Source organism: Chironomus tepperi, unplaced genomic scaffold (genome assembly GCF_022539635.2).
Source record: "Chironomus tepperi strain 1889 unplaced genomic scaffold, CSIRO-AGI_Ctep_v1 contig_354, whole genome shotgun sequence".
Lineage (NCBI taxonomy): Eukaryota > Metazoa > Arthropoda > Insecta > Diptera > Chironomidae > Chironomus > Chironomus tepperi.
In genome coordinates, this window is record NW_027226476.1 from 572,297 (window position 1) to 587,328 (window position 15,032).

A 15,032-nucleotide genomic window follows, 5' to 3' on the forward strand; every position below is an offset into this window, starting at 1 on the left:
ATTCTGTGCATATCCTGTTGGATTTTTAATTATATATATTTTTTTATGTCACTAATGTTTATTGTGGTTTTATTAAATACTATAATCTTAACGGTTTCTCAAAATTTAAATTAAATTGTCTGTTTTTTTATCAATAATGAACTGAATAATCGTGCGTCAAACTTCGACGTGATCTTATTAAAGCAACTTTTAATCAACAATAATAAAGAGTAGTTCAATTAAACAATAGGACATTCTGTGTTTTTAATGATTTTGCGATATTGAAATTTTGCTATTAAACTGAACGAAAATCTTAACGAAGATATTTTTAAATAATTCGTTATTGATAGTCCTCTGTTTGAATAATCGCGGTTTACAAAATATTTCCACATCTAAAAGAGTAATTCAAAGCGAGGACCCTCAGTATCTTATCAAACAAAAGAAAACATACACCGAAATTTAATTATTTCTCCTTCCTTTGATTAGTATTTCTCTTTCTGTCAAACTTTTCGGGCTGAAAAATGCTACGTTCGTTTAATAATATTCGTAAAGGTGAGCTATTTGTTATTAGAAATATAGATTGACAAATTTTATGACCTTTGATCATTGATTTGTGTAACATTATTTTATTGCCAACAGTTTGTTATCATCATCATAAACAATTGACCAGAAATTATGCGAAAATAACAACTCATTACACAATACATCCTCGTGATAAAGATGAGCGATGGAAGGACGTCAATATGGATAGATATATTGATGAAGTGGATATTCTTATTGTAGGTGAGTTAAAGTGGATTAAATTCCTTACTGGATCTTCATGATTATAAACATTTTTTTAAGGTGGTGGACCAGCTGGATTATCAGCAGCTATTCGTGCAAAACAATTGGCAGCTGAAAAAGAGCAAGAAATTCGTGTGTGCCTTGTAGAAAAAGCTAGTGAGATTGGTGCTCATATATTATCAGGTATTTTCCTTTGTTTCATCTCTTATCACAATAAATTCTTTAAAGTTTGTATACTTTTCAGGTGCCTGTTTTGATCCAATTGCTCTTAATGAATTAATTCCTGATTGGAAAGAGAAAGGAGCTCCCCTTAATACTCCTGTCACCAAAGATAAATTTGGTTATTTGACTGAAAGTTCTCGATTACCTATTCCAATATTCTCAAAATGGCCAATGGATAATCACGGCAATTATATTGTACGTTTAGGACATGTTGTTCAATGGTTAGGACAACAAGCAGAAGAGTTAGGCGTCGAAATTTATCCTGGATATGGAGCTTCAGAAATTCTCTATAATGAAGATGGTAGTGTTAAAGGTGTAGCAACCCAAGATAATGGTATTGCTAAAGATGGATCGCCGAAAGAAAATTTCACAAGAGGAATGGAACTTCATGCAAGATGTACTATATTCGCTGAAGGTTGTCGTGGACATTTAACTAAACAAGTATCAAAAAAATATGGTTTGAATTCACAATGTGAGCCTGGTAGCTACGGAATTGGAATTAAAGAAGTTTGGGAAATTCAGCCTGATAAGCATTCACCAGGACTTGTTGAACATACAATTGGATGGCCTTTAGAAAAAGATACTTATGGTGGTTCATTCCTTTATCATTTAAATGAGCCAACTCCTATGGTTGCTGTTGGGTTTGTCGTTGGTTTGGATTATAGTAATCCATATTTAAGTCCATTCCAAGAATTTCAACGATTTAAAACTCATCCCAGCGTAAAACCAGTTTTTGAAGGAGGAACTAGAATAGCTTATGGTGCACGAGCATTAAATGAAGGCGGATATCAATCAATTGGAAAATTAACTTTCCCTGGAGGCTGTTTAGTAGGATGTTCAGCTGGATTCTTAAATGTACCCAAAGTTAAAGGTTCTCATTATGCTATTAAATCCGGAATTCTGGCCAGTGAGAGCATCTTTGAAAAGTTATCAACATCATCAGAGAAGACAATTGAGCCTACAACATATGCCGATAGAGTTAAAGAATCATATATTTATAAGGACTTATATAGTGTCAGAAATGTCCGTCCTAGTTTTCACTCATCATTAGGTATTTTCGGTGGAATTATGTACAGTGGATTTTCAATATTGGTAAATGGCAAGGAACCTTGGACATTTTCACATGGCGGATCAGATAATAGTAAATTAAAACCAGCTAAACAATGTCAACCAATAGAATATCCAAAACCAGATAACAAAATTACATTCGATTTACTTTCATCTGTTGCGTTAACTGGAACAAATCATGAAGCAGATCAACCTCCACACTTAACACTCAAAGATGACAAAGTTCCTGTTCAACAGAATTTAGCAATTTATGCAGGTCCCGAATCACGCTATTGCCCAGCTGGTGTTTATGAATATGTACCAGACGAAGATGATAAGACTGGAAAAGCAATGAGGTTACAAATTAATGCACAAAATTGTATTCATTGCAAGACTTGTGACATTAAGGATATTACACAAAATATTAATTGGGTTACACCTGAAGGAAACGGCCCAGTTTATAATGGCATGTAATTTTAAGATCATATCTATTGAGTGTCACCAACATCGATTCCTGCACATTCAAAATTTTACTAAATCGACAATCATATACCCATTGCATTTATTATGATTTTAATCTTTTCCTATTTGATTTCTTTCTCTTTTGTTGTGCAATTTTATTAATTTGAATATATACGTAGTTAAGCATGGACGCAATTAAAATTGTGTGTTTTTTAATCGAATGATTAATAAAAAAAAAAAGTGGATTTTTAGGAAAGTTTTTTTTTAACAAGAGGTAGTTTTTCCAACTGTAACTGACATTTATTTTTCAAATTGATTGTTTTGCATCGAACAGAGTTTCCACAGAAAATTTTTTTCATCTTAGGTTGTTATCCAGTTTATCAACTCTGAGATAGAGATTTGTTGTTTTCATCGTTGCAGCAAACTTCGATTTTTCCCAAATAATAAAAAAAGTTAATTACATTAATAAACAGTGAATTAGAATGTTTTTTATTAGTTCATAATTAAGAATCAAGTGTAAAACATAACGAGAGTGAATAAATTATGGCTTCAAGTATGAAATAGTGAATTTTTTCGAGCATTATAAATTTTCATTGCTGTCATAAATTTTAATTTTGGATAAAGATTGTGTTTTTTTACCTTAATTCATTTTAAAAAGGATCATCTGGTGTATAATTGAATGAAATAATTAAGCTAATTTGTTGTAAATAACACAAAAAATATTTAAAATACTAAAATATTTGAGATATTTGCTATTCAGGTCAAACCGGCAATATCTCTGTATTTCTAATAAAATTTAGTTAGTGTTTAAGGTAAATAGACAAAATTGATTAATTAATTACATTGGATTTAGTTATATTTTAGTAATTTGATCGTAAATATCCCCAATTATTTATTAATAAAATTAAATTTGTACGTATTTCGTTGAGAAAATTTTCTTTAATACTGTACAGTTATTTTCCACATATTTTCGAGCAAGTCGTTGAATTTCTATTGGGTCATACGATACATCATACGAGCACAAGATTCGCCGATGACGTAAATTTTATAAAATACTCTATATTCAGTTTTCTGACATTGTCACTAACTTTTCCGTGTATAATCTATTAACATATGCTCGTCTCATTAATCTATAAATTTATCCAATTTTCTCACACATATTAATTATGTTAAAAATCAACGTGACGTAACTTTCGTAGATGCCAATTCGTAAAGTGTTTTGGCGGCTAAACTTGATTTTTCATTCATAAATTTTTCTGTTGTTTTAGTATGTTGTGTGTTACTAAGATGCACGTGGGACATACTTTCTTTTATCGTCGTCTACTCACCAGAATCTAAAAATACATTAATACTTTTAGTTTCTCTTAAAAAAAGACACGCTTATTGCCAAAAATTCTTTATATATTTTTTTTTGTTTGTTTGGGGAAGTGAAGCACTTGTTATTCCAGTTTGATATATTTTGAGGGCTATTAGTTCTTTCATACATTCTAAAATTAAAAATAAATTAAATTTAGAGACATGGCGTCCTTTATATTCTATCTAAATAATTAAGGTTCAGTTTTGTCTGTCCCTTAAAACAGCTAAACAAAAACTAATTGTAATACGAAAAGTGTCCGAACTCCCTACTTAAATTAAATATGCTCATTCCTCATTTGCAAGTCAAATCCGATTGCTTATCATTATCATTTTTCCACTTTACACTGTTAGTCAAGTATAAAGGTTGTAACGAGACGGTTCTAAAAAAGTGTAAGGTGCGCTATAGTCTTCTTTATTTATTTAATTTGGAGTTCTGTTCAATGAAATATTCCATCGTGCATGAAAATAAAATGAACTTGCATAATTTAGCGACAAAACTAGTGCAATAAATATAGTATTTTTGTGTAATTAAAATCAACTTTAATGCGACTGTGTTACTATCTATTGAAAATTTCAATATTTTATTGTTACCGGCCTGTCTAATCACAAATAGTCGCACATATATACATGCAAAAAAAAAGAAAAAAGTATAAAAATATGTCATGATCGATCATGCGATTCTCTCGCACTTGAAACTCGATTAAATTAATGAACAAAAGTGTAAATGCACTTTACTTAACGTCAAATAGTCATATTGTTCAGAACTATTTCTTTATATTATCTCTTCGCATTCTTACGTTGTATATATAAATATATTCATTTAAATTGGGTAAATAAGAAAATATGGGAATTTTTATTTATCATACATTTATGTATCATAATCTTTCAATCACGAATCTTATCTCTTGCTAATATTTTTGTAGTTCTTGGAATTTTTCATGTGTGTGGCGTGTTGCTGTGCTAAACGGTGATTAAATACATATCAATAATTAGATTTTTATCAATTGGAATCGAATAAATAAAAAAGAGGAACTAACAAAAAGTGAAGAAGTTCTAAGGAAATTTGAAATTAATGTTCTACTTTATGGTGGTGATCTTTAGCTTTTTATTGGCTTTAATTCAATACTATTTCCATAAATTAACGCCTGAAAACCGAAATTTAACCTCAGAACAGCAACGGCAAAGTGACGCTAACGTATTAAGTACGTAATCGATTGTAAATTGGAAAATAATGCAAAGACAAACCTGACTTTTCATTAATAAGTTATTTTTGAAATTTTTGTTGACTGTAACTTTTTTTGTTTGTTTGTGTATGCGTCAAACACATTATGCATCATCAGCAGTTTTTGTTTATAGTTATGTGATGCATTCAACTATTGTGCAATAATTAAATTAATCATTTTTCATTATCTTTGTACACTTTGACAGATTCAGATCAGCAAGATTCAGAATTATCTGAGAATCTCGAAAAGCTAGGAGTTGAAAGTAAAATTCAAAAGCGTGTCACGTTTTCGGACGAACTACATCTGTTGAGTAAACCACCAGACACACATAGACACTTTTTCATGATGGAAAGTAGTGCTGAAAGTACAGAACAAAAACCAAATTTTCTTGTCGGTGGTGACAATGGATATGACGAAGTTGAGGAGAAAGACATTTTTCCACCAGAAGACATGACCGGCTCATTAGCAAAACAACTGTCTGATGCCGCATTGACTGATAAACGTAAGAGATTAAGGTAATTGTTTTTTTTTTTCATTCTCTTATCATAAAACATTGTCAATGTGTATGTCAACAGGCAGTGAATTACTCAATTCTCTTACATTTAAATGTTGAGAGAAGAGAAACAGAAACATAAAAAAATAAAAGTAAATATAAACAATCATCTAGCGGTATATTGAGTATATTATAAACATGAATCACATGTTAAGCTGGAATGTTACAGACTTGAATGAATGAAAAAAATTATTTGAGTGAAACTCCCATCGAAGATAAATTGTTGTTTTCAAGTTCAGGTTTACTCTTATAAAATCGTGCGTCTCACATTCATGACGAAAATTATTATTTTTTTTGTGTTTTCAACGTTTTACGTTGGCTAATGCAAAGTGGTTTGACTGCTTGGATTCGCGTATCGTACGATTAATGTTTTCTTTTCAACAGTACTAAAGGTTGATTTTGCTGTTAGTTGTGTTTTATACGTTGAACGATCAAGAGCGAAAAATTGAGAAGTTAAAAGAGTGTAGACGCGTCAATTAACTAAAGTTTCTTTGCCTTATTCAAAAAAGTGTTGAAATAATTAACAAAAAAAAGTATTAAAATTAATTCGGTAACTAGATAGAGATAGTTCAGTGTATGGAAGAAATTGCAACATTTTGTGAATAAAATTTACATCTAGTTATAGATTTCGTAGGACAATAGTACATAACATCATCTAGGTTCTATCTTCTTAATTAAATGTGCTCATTGTTTGATTATATAGCTAATAAATTTTCCAAAGATAATAATAAACGTTCCGATTTATCGGTAAATAAGTGTGTTTGTAGTTAAGACATTCGATTAAACTGTTCATTTTGTTTATTTTGAAACGTTAATCTTAAGCGATGTTAAGAGGCCCAATTGCACATTCATTTGCTTTTTGTCTGTTTGCTTTAAATAATTTTTATTCATATTAACATTTTACGAAGTAATAAAGTTTCTCTTTTCACTACTTCCAATTTTCTTCTGTTACATAATTGCTATATTCATCAATGCTATTTGAAAGACAAAAAAAAAACTGGCTTCATTTCCAAAAATACCTTTGAAGTCATTCATAAATGATGTTTATCAAAAAGTATAATTAATTAACCCACATCTCTTAAGACATAAGATCTATAATGAGTTCCGCAGAAAATTATTGAACGTCATTTCTGGACGATCATTCTGCATTTTGTTTATCATTTTTTTATGTGTCTTATAATTGTGTGAATCTTAAAACTGGTTCCATTTTTCTTCTATAGACTACTTGTTGATATCCTCTTCTCTCTTCGTACGCACTTCCAAAAGAATCATTTTGGAGGTTTTTTTTGCACGTTTGATACTGAAAGACTAACAATTCATTTCTTCTGCTTAGAAGTATAAAGACACGGGACAAGGTTAAAGCTTACGTAAATTACTAACTCTTTTTTCTTAGTGGTACAAAGTTCAATGTCAAGCAATCGACATGTTCATACGAAACTCTAATAGGTACTGTGATATTTTTAAATTTATTATTTTATTACCTATAAGAATTCTTGGTCACTAACACTCATCCCAAACACATGTGTTGCGATTCCTTTTTGCAAAATAAAGTTAATTATAGTTTATTATTTTTGTTAAGAAATAAATTATTTGCCCATAATTAACAATAATCCCAATCAATTAATTCTCTGTGCAAAAAAATACGCAGCAAATTAATAAAGCGATGCTAAAGCGACGACCAAGTAAAAGATTTGTGTTGGCAGAAACTGGTGAAGAGACTGCATGGGACACAGTTATTGATAATGATCCAGCGACAATTCCGCAAATTGATATCGGTTTGGTCTCTGAGTCTGATTTCGTAGACGAGGAATGTCCGCCGAAAGTTGAGGAGGAAGAAATTCAGCCACATCCAAAAGCTCAACGACTTTCTGTCCCACAAACGAATAAATCTGGAATGAAGTAATTAGTAAATCAATAAATTGATTCATATTGATTTTTATCTCTTTTCTGCCTGTTGACATTTCTCATTCTTTAAATTTATCTATCTTTATCAACAAATATCGTGACTGAGTATTTTTTTAATCACATAACAATCTCGTTTTTCCAATTTTCTTATTTTTTTTTCTTTCATTGACATTTTATATTTATCATTGCAACATGCGTACAGGCCAAGTATGAGTCATGGAACGAACTTAGGAAGAGTAAACAGTGATCGTGATTTTTTGATCGCAACTCCAGAAGAATTTGTTAAGAGATTTGGTGGTAATCGTGTAATTACCAAAGTCCTCATTGCTAATAATGGAATTGCTGCTGTCAAGTGTATGCGTTCAGTACGACGTTGGTCGTATGAGATGTTTAAAAACGAAAGAGCTGTTCGTTTTGTTGTTATGGTGACGCCTGAAGATTTAAAAGCTAATGCTGAGTAAGTGATTTGTTCTTTGTTTACTAACATCTGATCATCGTCTCATATTATGACGCAAATCAGAGTTAATGATGAGTTAATGATTTTATTTAATTTTTTTTCTCTTCTATAGATATGTTAAGATGGCAGATCATTATGTGCCTGTTGCTGGAGGTAGCAATAATAATAACTACGCAAATGTAGAATTGATTGTTGATATTGCATTGAGAGTACAAGTTCAAGCTGTTTGGGCTGGTTGGGGTCATGCTTCGGAAAATCCAAAACTTCCGGAATTGCTTCATAAACGTGGCTTAGTTTTTCTTGGACCACCAGAACGTGCTATGTGGGCATTAGGTGATAAAGTAGCATCATCGATTGTTGCTCAAACTGCAGATATTCCAACATTGCCATGGTCTGGATCAGAATTAAAAGCACAATATAGTGGAAAGAAGATTAAAATTTCAACGGAATTATTTAATCGTGGTTGTGTTAGTAGTGCTGAACAAGGATTAATTGCAGCATCTAAAATCGGATTTCCCGTTATGATTAAAGCAAGTGAAGGAGGTGGTGGAAAAGGAATTAGAAGAGTTGATGCACCTGAAGAATTTCCAGCATTATTTCGTCAAGTTCAAGCTGAAGTTCCCGGTTCTCCGATTTTTGTTATGAAATTAGCAAAAGGAGCAAGACATTTGGAAGTTCAATTACTTGCTGATCAATACGGAAACGCAATTAGTTTGTTCGGAAGAGATTGTAGTATTCAACGTCGTCATCAGAAAATCATTGAAGAAGCTCCTGCTGTTATCGCAGATCCTGAGATTTTTGAAGATATGGAAAAATCAGCTGTAAGATTAGCAAAAATGGTTGGATACGTTAGTGCAGGAACTGTCGAATATTTGTATGAACCAAATGAAGGAAAATATTATTTCCTCGAACTTAATCCTCGTTTGCAAGTCGAGCATCCATGTACTGAAATGGTCGCTGATGTAAATTTGCCCGCATGCCAAATTCAAATCGGTATGGGAATTCCATTGTATCGCATTAAAGATATTCGTTTAATGTATGGCGAATCACCTTGGGATTCTATGGTCATTGACTTTGATAATCCACCAAATAAGCCAAGGCCATGGGGTCATGTAATTGCTGCGAGAATAACATCTGAAAATCCCGACGAAGGTTTCAAACCATCTTCAGGAACTGTACAAGAATTGAATTTCCGTTCAAGTAAAAATGTTTGGGGATATTTTAGTGTCGCAGCATCTGGTGGTTTGCATGAATTTGCTGATTCTCAATTTGGTCATTGCTTCTCTTGGGGTGAAAATCGTAACCAAGCTCGTGAAAATTTAGTTATTGCATTGAAGGAATTATCAATTCGAGGAGATTTCAGGACAACTGTAGAATATCTCATCACTCTCTTAGAAGCCAATCGTTTCCTTGATAATACTATTGATACCGCATGGCTTGATGCATTGATTGCTGAAAGAGTTAAATCGGAAAAGCCAGATGTACTATTAGGTGTTATATGCGGATCATTGCATATTGCTGATCGTCAAATAACTGAGGCATTTAGAAGTTTCCAAATATCATTAGAGAAAGGTCAAATTCAGGCAGCAAATATGCTCACAAACGTGATTGATGTTGAACTCATTTCGGAAGCAATTAAATATAAAGTTCAAGCTGTTAAAAGTGGTGAAAATTCATACTTTTTAGTTATGAATGGATCTTTTAAGGAAGTTGACGTTCATCGTTTAGCTGACGGTGCTATGCTAATTTCTATGGACGGCGCAAGTTGTACAACGTATATGAAGGAAGAGGTTGATCGTTATCGTATAATTATTGGAAACCAAACAGTCGTATTCCAAAAGGAAAATGATCCGTCATTATTGAGAAGTCCCAGTGCTGGAAAATTGATTAATTTATTGATTGAAGATGGTGGATATGTAAGCAAAGGTCAACCTTACGCAGAAATTGAAGTCATGAAAATGGTCATGACATTAACAAGTTCGGAAAATGGAACAATAACTTTTGTTAAAAGACCAGGTGCTGTACTCGAAGCTGGAAGTTTGATTGGAAGTATGGAGCTTGATGATCCATCATTAGTCACGAGAGCTCAATTATATCGAGGCACGTGGCCAGTCAATGATAACATTCATGTTCCTGAAAAGCTAAATCGTGTTCATAATAACTACAAAGCAATTTTGGAAAATACACTTAATGGATATTGCTTACCTGATCCATATAATGCTGCTCGTTTACGTGAAATTATTGAGAAATTTATGCAAAGTTTGAGGGATCCATCATTGCCATTGCTTGAATTACAAGAAGTAATTGCTAGTATTTCTAATCGAATTCCAATTTCGGTTGAAAAGAAGATTCGTAAGTTAATGACCCTTTATGAACGAAATATTACTAGCGTTTTGGCACAATTCCCATCCCAACAAATTGCTTCTGTAATTGATATGCATGCAGCAACTTTACAAAAGAGATCTGATCGTGATGTATTCTTTTTGACAACACAAGGAATCGTACAATTAGTACAAAGATATCGAAATGGAATTCGTGGACGCATGAAAGCCGCTGTACATGAGCTTTTACGTCAATATTATTCAGTTGAAAGTCAGTTCCAACACGGTCATTACGATAAATGTGTTGCACAAATTCGTGAACAACATAAAGATGATATGAGAACTGTAGTAAATACAATCTTTTCGCATAGTCAAGTTGCTAAAAAGAATCTCCTTGTTACTCTTTTGATTGATCATTTATGGAGTAATGAACCTGGATTGACCGATGAATTAGCCGCTACATTAAGTGAATTAACATCACTTAATCGTGCTGAACATTCACGTGTTGCACTGAGAGCTCGTCAAGTTTTAATAGCTGCTCATCAACCAGCTTATGAATTAAGACATAATCAAATGGAATCAATTTTCTTATCAGCAGTTGATATGTATGGACATGATTTCCATCCAGAGAATTTACAACGATTAATTTTATCAGAAACATCTATTTTTGATATCTTACATGACTTCTTTTATCATACTAATCGTGCTGTTTGTAATGCTGCACTTGAAGTTTATGTTCGCCGTGCATACACGTCTTATGATTTGACATGCTTGCAACATCTCGAATTGAGTGGAGAAGTTCCTGTTGTTCATTTTCAATTTCTTCTTCCATTTGCACATCCAAATCGTGTAACAATTGATGGAAGTATTAGTAGCAGTTTTATGAGAACTGGATGTATGGCAGCTTTTGATTCTTTCGATCATTTCCAGCATTATTCTGACGAAATTTTTGATTTACTTGAAGATTTATCAAATCAACCAAATTTTTCAAATGCAAGAGTTTTAGAAGCAGTTGATGCTGTTGATTCCGTTTCTGATGATCGTAGACTAAGTACATCAATTAATGTCTCGATTTCTGGCGATGGATCAATTCGTTCTGACGGTGAAACATCATTAGTTATTAGATCTCAAGAACCCATTCATATTTTGAGCGTCGCTGTAAGAGATTTAGGCGATTTAGATGATTTACAAATGGCAAATCTTTTCGGATCATTCTGTGCACATCATCGTGAGGAACTTTTGAGTCGTCGTATGCGTAGAATAACATTTGCCGCACTCAAGAAACGTCAATTCCCGAAATTCTTTACATTCCGTTCACGTGATTTATTTGAAGAAGATCGCATTTATCGTCATTTGGAACCAGCATGTGCTTTCCAACTCGAGCTTAATAGAATGAGAACATATGATTTGGAAGCACTTCCAACATCTAATCAAAAAATGCATTTATATCTTGGACGTGCAAAGTCTGCAAAAGATTCAAAAGTTTCTGATTATCGCTTCTTTATTCGTTCAATTATTCGTCATTCAGATCTTATTACTAAGGAAGCTTCGTTTGAATATTTGCAAAATGAAGGAGAAAGAGTTTTGCTTGAATCTATGGATGAATTGGAAGTAGCATTTTCTCATCGATTTGCTAAACATACTGATTGCAATCATATCTTCCTCAATTTCGTTCCTTGCGTTATTATGGATCCAGCAAAAATTGAGGAATCAGTTACGAAAATGATTATGCGATATGGCCCACGTTTGTGGAAATTGCGTGTATTACAAGCTGAACTGAAGCTTGTTATTCGACCAACACCACAATCAGAAACTACAGCAATTCGCTTATGCATAGCTAACGACTCAGGATACTTTTTAGACATATCTATGTATCAAGAAGTAACAGAAAATGGAGTAATTAGATTTAATGCTTATGGAAAACGTCAAGGACCATTGCATGGATTAGCTATATCGACACCATACATGACAAAAGATTATTTACAACAGAAAAGATTCCAGGCACAACAAAATGGAACGACTTACTGCTTCGATTTCCCCGACATGTTTAGACAAATGACTGAAAAGTTATGGAAGCAATACTCAAAAGATAGACCAAATGAGGACATCCGTATACCCGAAAAAATTCTCTTAGAATGTGTTGAACTAGTTCTTAATGGTGACACAATGGAGGAAGTTCAAAGATTACCAGGTGAAAATGATATTGGAATGGTTGCATGGAGAATTACATTAGCCACACCTGAATTCCCAGAGGGACGCGATATTATAGTTATTGCTAATGATTTAACATCATATATTGGCTCATTTGGACCACAAGAAGATATGGTATTCCAAAAAGCTTCAGAAATTGCACGCGAAAGAAAAATTCCAAGAATCTATATTTCGTGTAATAGTGGAGCACGTATCGGATTAGCTGAAGAGATTAAATCAATGTTTAAAATTGCATGGGAAGATCCAGAAGAGCCAGAAAAGGGCTTTAAATATCTTTACTTGACAACTGAAGATTACAGTAAAATTGCTAATAATAACTCAGTTCGAGCAATTTTGATTGAAGATGAAGGAGAACCACGTTATAAAATAACTGATATTATTGGAGAGAAAGATGGTATTGGTGTTGAAAATTTACGTTATGCTGGTATGATTGCGAGTGAAACATCCAAAGCTTATGAAGATATTGTTACAATTTCAATGGTCACATGTCGAACAATTGGTATCGGCTCATATCTTGTCCGTTTAGGTCAACGTGTTATTCAAATTGAAAATTCGCACATTATTTTGACTGGATATGCTGCATTGAATAAGTTGTTAGGCCGAAAGGTTTACGCTTCAAATAATCAATTGGGAGGTACTCAAATTATGCACAACAATGGCGTTTCACATAAAATTGATGGTGAGTCATTGAATTTGTTTTATTTTAATCCGATCAATCTAATCTTCAATAAATTTTGATTTAATAGTTTGCGATTTGGATGGAATTTACACAATTCTGCACTGGCTATCGTACATTCCTGATTATCGTGGTGGCCGATTGCCGATTTGTATTCCAAATGATCCAATAAATCGCAATATTGGTTACATTCCAACTAAGGCTCCATATGATCCACGATGGATGTTAGCTGGTCGAGTAAATCCAGTAAATCATAATGAATGGGAAACTGGCTTCTTCGATCGTCATTCATGGTCTGAAATTATGGAACCTTGGGCACAAACAGTTGTTACGGGTCGTGCTAGATTAGGAGGAATTCCAGTTGGTGTAATTGCTGTTGAAACGAGGACTGTAGAAGTGACAATTCCTGCTGATCCTGCCAATTTAGATTCAGAATCAAAAACTGTACAGCAAGCTGGTCAGGTTTGGTATCCAGACTCATCGTACAAAACAGCACAAGCAATTAAAGATTTCGATCGTGAGGAGCTGCCATTATTTATATTTGCAAATTGGCGTGGATTCTCGGGTGGACAGAAGGATATGTATGAGCAAATTGTTAAATTTGGCGCTTATATTGTTGATGGATTGAGAGAATACAAACAACCAGTTATTATTTATTTGCCACCAAATGCTGAATTAAGAGGAGGCGCATGGGCTGTGCTTGACAGTCTCATTAATCCACGCTATATTGAAACATATTCTGATCCTGAAAGTAGAGCTGGAGTTCTAGAACCTGAAGGAATTGTTGAAGTGAAATATAAAGAAAAGGACATGATCAAGACAATCCAACGACTAGATCCAACAATTATCAGTGTAAGTTACATACAAATCCTTTAATTTTTTTTATACTTAATTAATTCTTCTTTGCTCAGTTGAATGCACAAATCGCGGAACTAGGTGAAGACAAAGAAGCAATTGCAGCTGTAGAGAACAAAATCAAAGAAAGAATGACAGCATTAATGGCAGTATATCACACAGTTGCTGTTCATTTTGCTGATCTTCATGATACACCTGAAAGAATGTTAGAAAAGGGATGTATTAGTGAAATTGTACCTTGGAGAACCTCACGTGTATGGCTTTATTGGAGATTAAGACGACTGTTATTAGAAGATCATTTCGTCAAGAAGATCCTAAATGCTCAGCAAAGTTTATCAGTTGGACAAGCTAAATGTAAGAAATCTCTTATTTAGATTTTTTAAAAAAATCATTAATTAATTAAATAAAACAATAGCAATGCTGCGAAGGTGGTTTGTGGAAGGCAAAGGAGAAACCAATTCATTTTTATGGGACCAAAATGAACCAGTTGTCGAATGGCTCGAAGATCAAAAGAAGGAAGACTCCATAGTCGATAAAAACATTAATGCTGTAAGAAAAGATGCCATTACATCACTAATTAAGAAAGCTCTTGAAGTAAGTCCCCAATTTTATACATCAAAATTCATAAATCATTTTTATTGTTACCCCAAAATATTGGCTTTTCAGGAATGCCCTGAAGTTGCGCGTGAAGCCGTAATTGGCATATGCTCAAATCTATCCGCTACAGATCGCGGAGACGTTGTTCGAAAGGTTACACAGTTAGAATTCGAGAATATTGAAGGAGGAGCTCACTCATCAGGAGGTCACTCGTCTGTTTGATTTTGTATTTAAATTATGATTTATTTTTATTGTTGACAAAAAAATGTTAATGAATACTTTTCATGTTAGAATTACTGGGGATTATATAGAAATAAAACTTTTTTGGGTAAAAAAGTGCTTCAAAATTTATCAAAAATGTTTGTAAGAATTTTTCTAAAGCATA

At 33.1% G+C, this 15,032-nt stretch overlaps 2 protein-coding genes across 11 annotated transcripts; both read left to right on the forward strand.

Moving 5' to 3' along the window:
* Window positions 1-391: 391 nt before the first annotated feature.
* Window positions 392-2,749, forward strand: Etf-QO (electron transfer flavoprotein-ubiquinone oxidoreductase). The gene is made up of 4 exons (XM_070645268.1): window positions 392-531; window positions 619-762; window positions 823-945; window positions 1,007-2,749. The coding sequence occupies exons 1-4, from the start codon at window positions 501-503 to the stop codon at window positions 2,503-2,505; spliced, it is 1,797 nt and encodes a 598-aa protein (XP_070501369.1). The 5' UTR covers window positions 392-500; the 3' UTR covers window positions 2,506-2,749.
* A 146-nt stretch (window positions 2,750-2,895) lies between these two features.
* ACC (acetyl-CoA carboxylase) lies at window positions 2,896-15,005 on the forward strand. Of its 10 annotated transcripts, none has more exons than XM_070645258.1 (8): window positions 2,896-3,046; window positions 5,278-5,587; window positions 7,733-7,987; window positions 8,100-13,198; window positions 13,266-14,047; window positions 14,107-14,404; window positions 14,466-14,644; window positions 14,717-15,005. In XM_070645258.1, the coding sequence occupies exons 1-8, from the start codon at window positions 3,037-3,039 to the stop codon at window positions 14,867-14,869; spliced, it is 7,086 nt and encodes a 2,361-aa protein (XP_070501359.1). In that variant the 5' UTR covers window positions 2,896-3,036; the 3' UTR covers window positions 14,870-15,005. The 10 variants fall into 10 exon arrangements, with proteins under 10 accessions (XP_070501359.1, XP_070501357.1, XP_070501364.1 ...); XM_070645256.1 differs by lacking the exon at window positions 2,896-3,046 and adding an exon at window positions 4,116-4,239; XM_070645263.1 differs by lacking the exon at window positions 2,896-3,046 and adding an exon at window positions 4,217-4,244.
* Window positions 15,006-15,032: the final 27 nt, after the last annotated feature.

Excerpts from the sequence above, each read along its gene's own strand:
- ACC (XM_070645255.1), top strand. The coding sequence starts at position 4,922 with ATGTTCTACTTTATGGTGGTGATCTTTAGCTTTTTATTGGCTTTAATT. Across the intron at positions 5,052-5,277 it reads AAGTGACGCTAACGTATTAA|ATTCAGATCAGCAAGATTCA; the intron begins GTACGTAATCGA and ends ACACTTTGACAG. Across the intron at positions 7,988-8,099 it reads GATTTAAAAGCTAATGCTGA|ATATGTTAAGATGGCAGATC; the intron begins GTAAGTGATTTG and ends TCTCTTCTATAG.
- Etf-QO (XM_070645268.1), top strand. The coding sequence starts at position 501 with ATGCTACGTTCGTTTAATAATATTCGTAAAG. Across the intron at positions 532-618 it reads GTTTAATAATATTCGTAAAG|TTTGTTATCATCATCATAAA; the intron begins GTGAGCTATTTG and ends TATTGCCAACAG. Across the intron at positions 946-1,006 it reads TGGTGCTCATATATTATCAG|GTGCCTGTTTTGATCCAATT; the intron begins GTATTTTCCTTT and ends TATACTTTTCAG.